The sequence below is a fragment of the Xenia sp. Carnegie-2017 genome, unplaced genomic scaffold, assembly GCF_021976095.1.
Source record: "Xenia sp. Carnegie-2017 unplaced genomic scaffold, XeniaSp_v1 HiC_scaffold_6, whole genome shotgun sequence".
NCBI classification, from domain to species: domain Eukaryota; kingdom Metazoa; phylum Cnidaria; class Anthozoa; order Malacalcyonacea; family Xeniidae; genus Xenia; species Xenia sp. Carnegie-2017.
The window spans coordinates 17,798,684-17,808,017 of record NW_025813526.1 but is presented as its reverse complement, the minus strand read 5'-3'; the positions used below and the strand labels follow the sequence as shown (position 1 = coordinate 17,808,017).

General features: G+C 40.6%; 1 protein-coding gene across 1 annotated transcript; it reads right to left on the bottom strand.

Annotated features, from left to right (window-relative positions):
• Positions 1-5,554: 5,554 nt before the first annotated feature.
• On the bottom strand, positions 5,555-7,009 carry LOC124457520. The gene is made up of 2 exons (XM_047007753.1): positions 6,318-7,009; positions 5,555-6,221 (listed from the first exon to the last, which is right to left on the bottom strand). Exons 1-2 carry the CDS (start codon positions 6,997-6,999, stop codon positions 6,211-6,213), a joined length of 693 nt encoding a protein of 230 aa, XP_046863709.1. The 5' UTR covers positions 7,000-7,009; the 3' UTR covers positions 5,555-6,210.
• Between the last annotated feature and the right edge of the window lie 2,325 nt (positions 7,010-9,334).

The following is a 9,334-nucleotide window of genomic DNA, read 5'->3' as shown; positions in this document are numbered from 1 at the left end:
AAATATTCTAGATCCACGACACTACTAGGCACAAGATTTGCAAATGCATGGATGTAAATATTCTTGATCCACGACACTACTAGGCACATGATTTGCAAATGCATGGATGTAAATAGTCTAGATCCACGACATTTCTCAGATTAAAAAATTTCAAACTAATAGAAAAAATGTAAATTTTTTTGCAATCCAAACATATATAACCTGACTTCTATTCACAAGCGGACAAAAATGAGATGCATACGTTATACATATAACTCCATTTTTTTCTTGATATCATCTGGATAGTCATGTATTTGCAAGCTTCCACCATATTATATGTTGTTGTGTTAAGCTCATCAGGGGGTGTTGTTGTCAGACTTTGTAGTTACACATAAGTTTAAGGAGGCTGTTGTGTTTGGTGCTGAGGTCATCATCATGCAGTCAGTCGTAAGCGACGAGGACTGTTCTATGGTTGGATTGAAGCTCTCCAGGCCGGTCTGTTATCAGCCAGTTGCTTCCAGGTTGTCACGTTGATGTCTCTCCTCTTTAGATTTCGTTTCATGACATCTTTGAGTCTGAGTCGAGGTCGGCCTTGGTTTCGTTTCCTTCTACTAGTTGACTGTACAATAGCTGGCGTGGTAAACGAGATCTCTCCATACGATGGACATGACCAATCCATCTTAAATTCTTTTGAATCAGCATGTCAGCCATGTGTGGCAGGTCAGTCAGACGGAGAATCTTAGCATTTGCGATCTTGTCCCGCCATGATATCTTCAGAATGTCCCGCAGTTGTCTCATCATATACGCACTCAGTTTCTTCACTTGAAGCCTGTAGATTGTCCATGCCTCCGCTCCATAAAGGAGTGTTGTCAGCACCACCGCCTGATAGACCTTGGCTTTAACTCTGGTCGAGACATGCTTATTTTGCCATAGCCGATCGTTTAGTTGACTGAACGCTGCACTCGCCCTTCCCATTCTGTTCCTCAGCTCCTTTTCAATCTTAGCATTGCTGGAGATTGTACTACCCAGGTAGTTGAAGTCTGTGGTCTGGACAAGAGGCTGTCCGTCTATGGTGATTGCACAGGGTTTTGGGGGAGGGAGTAGAAGCTTTACTGGCTGGTAGAGGCACTCAGTCTTTTTGATGTTTATCTTGAGGCTAAACATAGCGGCAGCTTGTGCAAATTTGTCCACCAATGCCTGCATCTCTGCTGCACTGTGAGCAACCAGAGCACAGTCGTCTGCAAAAAGCATATCTCTGACAAGCTGACGTGTTGTGCGTGTCTTAGCTTTGAAGTGTGAGGCGTTGAATAGGTTCCCATCATGTCTAGTCTGGATGTAGATACCTTCCCTTGTGTCCTCGAAGGCAACCTCCAGCATGGCAGCCAGGTAGAATGAGAACAGTGTCGGAGCCAGCACACACCCTTGCTTTACACCTGTTGAGACAGCGAATCCCTCAGAGCAGTCGCTCCCACGAGTGACTTTAGCTTGCATTCCTTCGTGAAACGCTTTCACGAGATTGATAATCTTATCCGTACAGCCAAACTTTTCAGTACTGCCCACAAGCCGCCTCTAGGGACAGTGTCAAAGGCCTTAGTAAAGTCTATGAAAACTGCATAGAGGGGCATGTTCTGTTCAGTGCATTTCTCCTGAACCTGTCGTAGGCTGAATATCATATCCATGGTACTCCGCCCACTCCGAAATCCACTCTGGGTCTCAGGAATTACTCTGGGACTTATCATTTCGTTCAGACGATTGAGGAGTATTCGAGCCATCACCTTCCCAGCGATTGAGAGTAGAGAAATGCCGCGATAGTTGCCGCACTCTTTACGACTGCCTTTCTTGAATATAGGGACTATATTCGCGTCCTTCCAATCTTGTGGAATCTTCTCTCCTATCCAGATATCTCCGATCACATCTAGCAGCCTCTCTTTGAGTGTTGTACCACCATACTTCCATACTTCTGCAGGTATCCCACAACATCCAGGAGCTTTGCTTTCCTTAGTTGCTGCGATCGCCTTCAGAAGTTCATCCATCTTTGGGGGCTCATCCAGTACGTGGACTGTTGGACGTTGGGTGATGCTCGCAAGAGCAGCACTATCCACGTTTCCAGGCAGATTTAACAACTGGTCGAAGTGCTGAGCAAATCTTTCCAGTATCTTCTTGTTGTCTGTCAACACAGTCTCTCCATCAAGAGCGAGCAGTTGGGCAGTACCTCTCTTTGTGGGCCATATACTTCTCTAAGACCTCCATAGAAGGACTTCATGTCGTTTTCTGCTGCGGCGTGCTGCAGTTCCTCTGCTTTGGTCTCCCACCACTGAGACTTCTTCTGTCGGGTGTACTTCTGTAGTTTGCTGCGTGCTGATGCAAGGTTTGCCCTGGTAGACCTGGTGTTTACAGTCAGCTGTCTTGCTTTTGCCTGGTTCCTCTCCTCTAATAGTCTGTTTAGCTCCTCGTCTGTTTCGTCAAACCAGTCCTGGTGCTTGCGTTTCGGTTTGCCTAGGATTTCTTTTGCTGTATTAAATACTGTATCCCTTAACGTCTCCCACTTCCCTACAACATCCGAGTCTCCTGTTGTGCTCTCCTGTAGTGATGTTGTCATACTTCTCTGAAAGTCTTTGCGCACATTGTCACACTTCAGTCTGGCCACGTTGAGATTGTACCTGTGCTGTCCTCCAGTTTTCTTGACTTGTTTCCTTAGTGAGAAGGCGATTTTGGACAGCACCATGTTATGATCTGTGTTGCAATCAGCCCCTCTAAATGCTCTGGTGTTGACTATGTCCCTCTGGTCTCTCTGCCTAGTGATCACGTAGTCGATGAGGTGCCAGTGCTTAGACCTCGGGTGCATCCATGTCGTCTTGTGGGTGTGCTTATGCTTGAAAACAGTGTTGGTTATCACCAGACCATATTCAGAGCACAAGGCTAGGAGGAGTTCTCCATTGGTGTTGCACTTGCCCACGCCATAATGTCCCAATACTCCAGGCCAGTTTTCCACTTCATCTCCAACTCTGGCATTTAAGTCTCCGGCTATAATGAGCTTATCGGTGCTGGGCACTTCTCTGATAGTTTCCCTCAACTTCTGATAGAAATCTTCCTTTATCTCATCAGGGTTAGTCATGGTCGGGGCGTAGACACTAACAAAAGTAGCCCACACCGTCCCCTGCAGAGGAAGGCGTAGAGTGATTATTCTGTCGCTTACAGCTACCGGTTCTTGTTCCAACTTCTGGGCAATTTGGTTTCTTATAGCAAAACCAACTCCAGCCTCTCTTTCTCCCTCTCCTCTCTTCCACTCCAGAAAAAGGTGTATCCTTGGTCAACCAAGCTGCCACTTAGAGCCAGCCGGGTTTCACTCAGTGCTGCCACGTCGATGCTGTACCTTGACAACTCCCTTGCTGCTAGCGCTGTTTGCCTTTCCGGTCGTTTAGATCCAGGTCGATCAAGCAGCGTCCTCACGTTCCATCCTGCGAGTCTCAGATGTTTCTTGATGTCCTCCTTGCGGTCCACCTTGCGTCCTAGCTTACTTCTCACTGGTCGCCGGAGCGGGAGCGGACCAGCGCGAACCTTGGTAACCCGGGCGACGTTCGAGCCGGTATCATGTCTAGCTTCCTTATTCATTTCCATAGAACTGCATGCAAAATGTTAAGTGGCACTGGCTTTGCATTACCAGGACACTCTCTCGGTGGGGCACTGCTGTTCTCCAGCGGGCAAGAACAAGTCAGGACGTGCTGGCAACAATACTCCACTGCAGGGACTGCCAATCCAGTTGTCGTTGACTGAACATGGTTGCCTTTACGGGGTCCCATCTCCGTAGTGAGTTGTTTGAGGTTCACCTTCCTTTAGCCTTTAGTCTTAGCAAAGACCTTTCCCACAAGGCAGTGGGGGTTTGCTGGAAGCAGGTGTCAGATGGTCACAAGACTCCATAGTGCCTGTGGCTTTTTAGACAGTTGTTGTTTTTGTATTGTCAGGGTGTCTGACCACCCTTCCATCGCCATAGGCAATGGTGAGCCAGATTAGTCGCCGACTTTTCGACCATGACACAGGTGGTACTCGCTAACATGGTAGAGTCGTCGGCCTTCATTGCCGGAAGGTCTTCATGCACTTGGGTGAGATGACACCCGCCTACACCTGGAGAATCCAGAGTGCAGCCCGCTCACATAGTTTCGCCGTCCAGCCGAGGACGTTACCGGGGGATGGCCGTTGCCGTGCACAAGCAACTACTTGGAGCCATATGTGAGCTAGACAGGTGGTGAGGGCCAATGCTCTGAGCCATGCACAAATGCATGCGGCTGCCCAGGGTACAGAGGTACTACCCCTAACACCTGCCCAACCCCCCGGTGCTTCTGGTACGGTTTACCAAAGTCAATGTTTTTGGGGCAACATTTTCAATCTGAGGCCAAGGACTACAGTGATTGCCATCAATAAAATTGACAAAACTGGGGAAAAAGAACAGGACATGTGCTGTGCTTTGTGAATTCAAAGCTACAGTCGCATTACTATAAGAACCAGTACAAAGTTGGCTTTATGCAATTCTTTACATGACTCTTTTACCATTATTGTCAGCACCTAAGCATATTCTATCTTCATTTAATTCATTGAATTAATTATTCTTATCATGAGACCAAAAATTCAGTCTAACTTGCAGTCACACTAAGTCTGTGTTTTTTTTGCTGGCTTCCATTCTAATGCGTACTCCCTTCTGGCTAAGGATGTGGCAAAACTGTTGACTCAACGTCTTTGGGTTAAGCGTTGAAGATTGCATGTCTATCGTCTCAGTAAAGTCCTGCATTGATGTTAAATGGTTGTAGCTGATGGAAAAGTTAGCTTCCCACTAGTTCACAGTTTTCAGTGCCGTCGAGGCTGCCCATTGTAATATCAAATGTAGTTTCGCCTTTCTTTTGCCATGGAATTTTTTGCGTGTGTGATGATGTGTTTTTCGTCGTTCGTGGTCTTGTCGTAGTTTTTAGCGAAGTCTAATGCGTTGGAAAGAAAATCTTGGAAGATTGAAGGGTATAACTTTATAACGTTAAAGCAGATGAAGGTGTGATGTTTTTCCGTCTCTATACATTTGAACTATTCCATTATACTGATGCTGTGTTTTTTTATTCGTTAAATTTTAGTGTTAATGCGATTTTGTTGGTGATTTTGTCGTTTGACGCAGAAAGACGTTTATATGAACATGGATGAAAATTTATTAATAAAAATAGAAAGGCGGGATTCAAAGACGCTGTTTCATTGCTCTATGAGGGAAACGGACTTTTTGAAGCTATTTTACTATAAAAATATTTTCCGAACTAATTACTGCATTATTCTGTTGACCGGGTTTATAAAGGCGTAAGGAACCCACGTGATTATTGTATATAGTAGATATTGCATCTTAAAAGATGCCAAAGAAGGTAGAAGTCAATATGGAATGGAAATCATGGCATTTTTTTAAGAGTAAAATTTACTTTTAAGAGAATAAGGCAACACTGAGCTTTCTTTGTTATCTCATAAAGAATTGTTTTAGAAACAGCAGTACACTTTCTTGTTACGCACGTCAGCAAAGAGAACAGTATGTGCCAAAATGTTGAGCTCAATATGAACGAAGTGCATGTATATACATACAATAGTAGTTTTTAATGATATATATCGTGTAGTTTTTATATTTAACATGCTTATAAATTATCTGTAGATTGTGGTGAAAATGTATATAGTGTATCGTAGCAGTAATTATTATCTGGATATATATTTGTGTAGAACTATTGTTTGTGTAATTAGAATCCACTGTCAATGTTGTGCGTTTTCAGCTCAAATTAAGTAATCTAGTTTAGACTAGATTAAGTGCAATGTAGGCAACAACCACAAAATAAAATAAATGAATAAATGCAGAGTTTTATAATGGCGACATTATCACCATACAAAATTATCTTGAATTTTCAAGGGAGCATACATATACGTGACAAAATTTTTACATTATTATTACTTTGTTGATTGTATCTGAGTATTTCTTCTTTATGAAATTAAAGTGTGATATTGAAAACTGTGTCACTAAAAATGTCTTCTGTATTACCGTATGTGCGCAAAAATCTCAATTTTATTATATCTACTGAGGAATTGATTTTAAAATGTTTCGTCCACTTATTGCAATTGATTACAGAAAGACTAACACCGACAAAATTGCCTAATTAAAGGAACTTTTTCGACCTACGGATAAGAAACCTATCCAAAAGTTCAAATTGCTTGTAAAATCAGTGATTACTTCCCAACTGCAAGATTAAAAAAATACAGCGTCATTCCAGCAAGAATCATGCCAACATACACTTGAACAACCGTAGAGTTCAGGAAAGAACGCAGCGACCAACCTGCGGTGGGATTTTGTCGACTGCTTCGTTCACTGGCAGCAGACAATGCATTTGTTGTAACTGTCAGCCCCTCCAAAATTTTAACGTGCTCCGGACTTAATTCTTCTTCCATCAAATCAAAATATACCATCACAAAATCCTTACAATATTGTAGACAATCACTCTGAAGCAACAGATAGTTCTGTTTTGCAATCATTGCCATTATAACTCGGATTCCTAAAAGAGATAAGTTAAGCGGGCCAACATACAGGCATATATCGAATTCTGGATCCTTTCTTTGGAAATTCAACTCGTCTGTTTGTACATAATACCGTCTGTCTGTTCGTATTACAACGTGAAAACGATGTACGATGGAGTTTCTCTTTACACATTTGGCAATGTCGTAAGGGGTAAGAAAATCTTGATTAATCATTTCAACTGTTCTCAAATGCTTTTCCTCAATCGCCCATATTGCTGCATGAATGTTATGTACGACAAGAAAGAACACCCAGTCAGGCCAAGTGTTCTCGTCTTGATTGATCGAAGGATGAGCGCGTAGACCGTCGTATTTCTTGTTCACTATATCCCAAACAATACTGATTGTTTCTTGATCGAAGCCTGATTTTATGATATTGTTTTCGTTTAAGCCTAGTTTTTCCTCGAGATCTCGTTTGCGTAGTTGTTGTTTTGTCGGCGTCGCCATTATCGTACGATGATAGACGAAGCGTATCAAGAATTCACAGCATGAATTCAAGAGTTTGCAACGTGAGTTGAATAAATTATGAGTTCTTGGTAAATACGACGCAGTTTGACTTTAAAGTGCAACTCCGGCGAAATTTCACCCAATCTTCTTTTGGCCAAACGAAAATTATATACTCTAAGGAACATTTTGGTGTATATTTGAGCATTTTTGATTCAGCATAAATTATATTGATTTAGTTGTTTAATTTAACGCTAAAGATCACCATCAGATGCGCATTTCTACAAATGGCTCGTGACGTCATAAGATGTACACACGTAACACACAACGCTAGTGTATTATATTAATTTAAACCAATGTAAGCATGAAGCTTCTTTATCGGTAAATTTTGTGTCGAAAATGCATTTCATTCAACAAAATTTGAAAAAGTATCAAAAAGATTACTATCAGTAGAAATATTGCTTAATAAATCTTTGGAGGACACAATTTTGTCATAAAGTTCGTAAACGAAGTTTGTAACTGATCTCGCTGACAGGCATAATGAATATAAATAGCAATTAAACTTATTCAGCCGTTTTTGCGCTAAATGTTGGACACTTCGATTATTAGTATAAGCTTGAACATGCGTAACTCTTGACAATCAAGCTTTCTGCATTAACGTCTCGACCACAGGTGTTGAAGTAACTTGTGACTGTCACAGAGTTGCTGAGAATATCGTAACCATTAACCATATTCTGTATACCGACATTACTGAACTAGAAAATCAGCTCTTTAGAGATAAGATACAGGTGCGAAGTCTTGCATTCCTTTACATCAATAGGTACATTAATGGCCAAGGCAATAATATTATTGTCAACTTCTTCTGTCTTTTGGGAGTAACTCAGAATATTTGAGATATGTAGCTTATCGATGGCTTTTAATATGTTTCAGTAGGCTAAGAATATATACAATTTTCATAGTATAATACAAACAAATTAGCCATAATAAATTTAAAGTCCTAGATGTAAGTGGTTCATTGACATACAAATTGTTTTATACCTGGGTTATTCATTTGGTTGTAGACAAACGAGAGAGCCAAAGCAATAATTAGATGCAGTCGGGATTCATATTTACATGAGTCAACCAAAAGAATGATGCAAAAATATACCTATAAACTAAAAACAGATATATAAAACACGCTCTAAAGAACAATGAGATAGAAAAAGCCAATTTAATCAAACAACCTATGCTCAAGAAACATAACAGCTATAAACTCGGTGTTAGTTGTAAAATTCAATTATAACATTTCACTAATTTAGAGATAATAATATATCATATACCTGGTGTCTATAAGGGGCGGATCTAGGATTTTTCAAACATCAGTCATGGAATACCGAAGGCGCTCCACAACTAGGGAAGTCCGAGGCATTCTCCCCTGGAAAATTTGAATTTCAGAGCCTTGGAAATGCCATTTTCAGCGTTTTAGAGCAATTCAAAATGTATTTTGTGGGCATCGTTTTTACGTAAAAGCAACACATTTTGCTTACGTTTTTTCAAAAAAAAAATGAAGTGAACCAAAATTAAATGTTTTGCCAAATATTTAGGCTCATTATCATTTCAAACATATGGCTCATTAGCATGTCTAGGAACGTAAATTTTTTTTACAGTAGTGCTATTCCAACAAAGATAAAGTCTTTGAAAATTTCTACCAAGTTGTCAGGCATAGACCCCACTAGAGACCCCCATTCAAACCTCTATGTAATGAGTTAAGTTAGAAATTTGGTGCTCCAAGAGACAGTTCATAGATGTAGAAAAGCTCAGACTTCAATCCATGCAAGTTTATTGAAACCCTTTACCCATCTCCACATACAGTGCCAGCAAATTCACTTTTTGAGAAAAAACTCAAAATTTTTTTCTGCCAAAGGTTAAGCAAAAATTATATGAGTGAAAATGTGGACAGGTTAAGGCTATTAATGTTTATTAGGCATTTCACTAGACTATTATCCTCTGTAAGTATATGCAAGGTGTACTATATAGCAGTCACCAGTAGCATTGTATTTGCCTATACAAACAGAATGTGACCATCATGTCTTTTATCATATAATTACATAATTGTTAAAATTGGTTCATGTGTCATGCTTACTGGTTATGATAAATATCTTTTCATATGATCAAAGCTCGTTTAAATGTAAATCTGAAATAATTTAGTTTAGAAATTATATTGATCAGCAGAAAAATTACCTAGTGATCATAAAAAATACTTTGCTGTTTTGCCAAATTTCAAGGTTTATTTGCATACAAAGGAACACATTTTTACTTTATAGAAAATGCTTTTCATACATCAATAGCATTTTGGAAT

Coding starts and splice junctions, on each gene's coding strand:
- LOC124457520 (XM_047007753.1), bottom strand. CDS start 6,999: ATGGCGACGCCGACAAAACAACAACTACGCAAACGAGATCTCGAGGAA.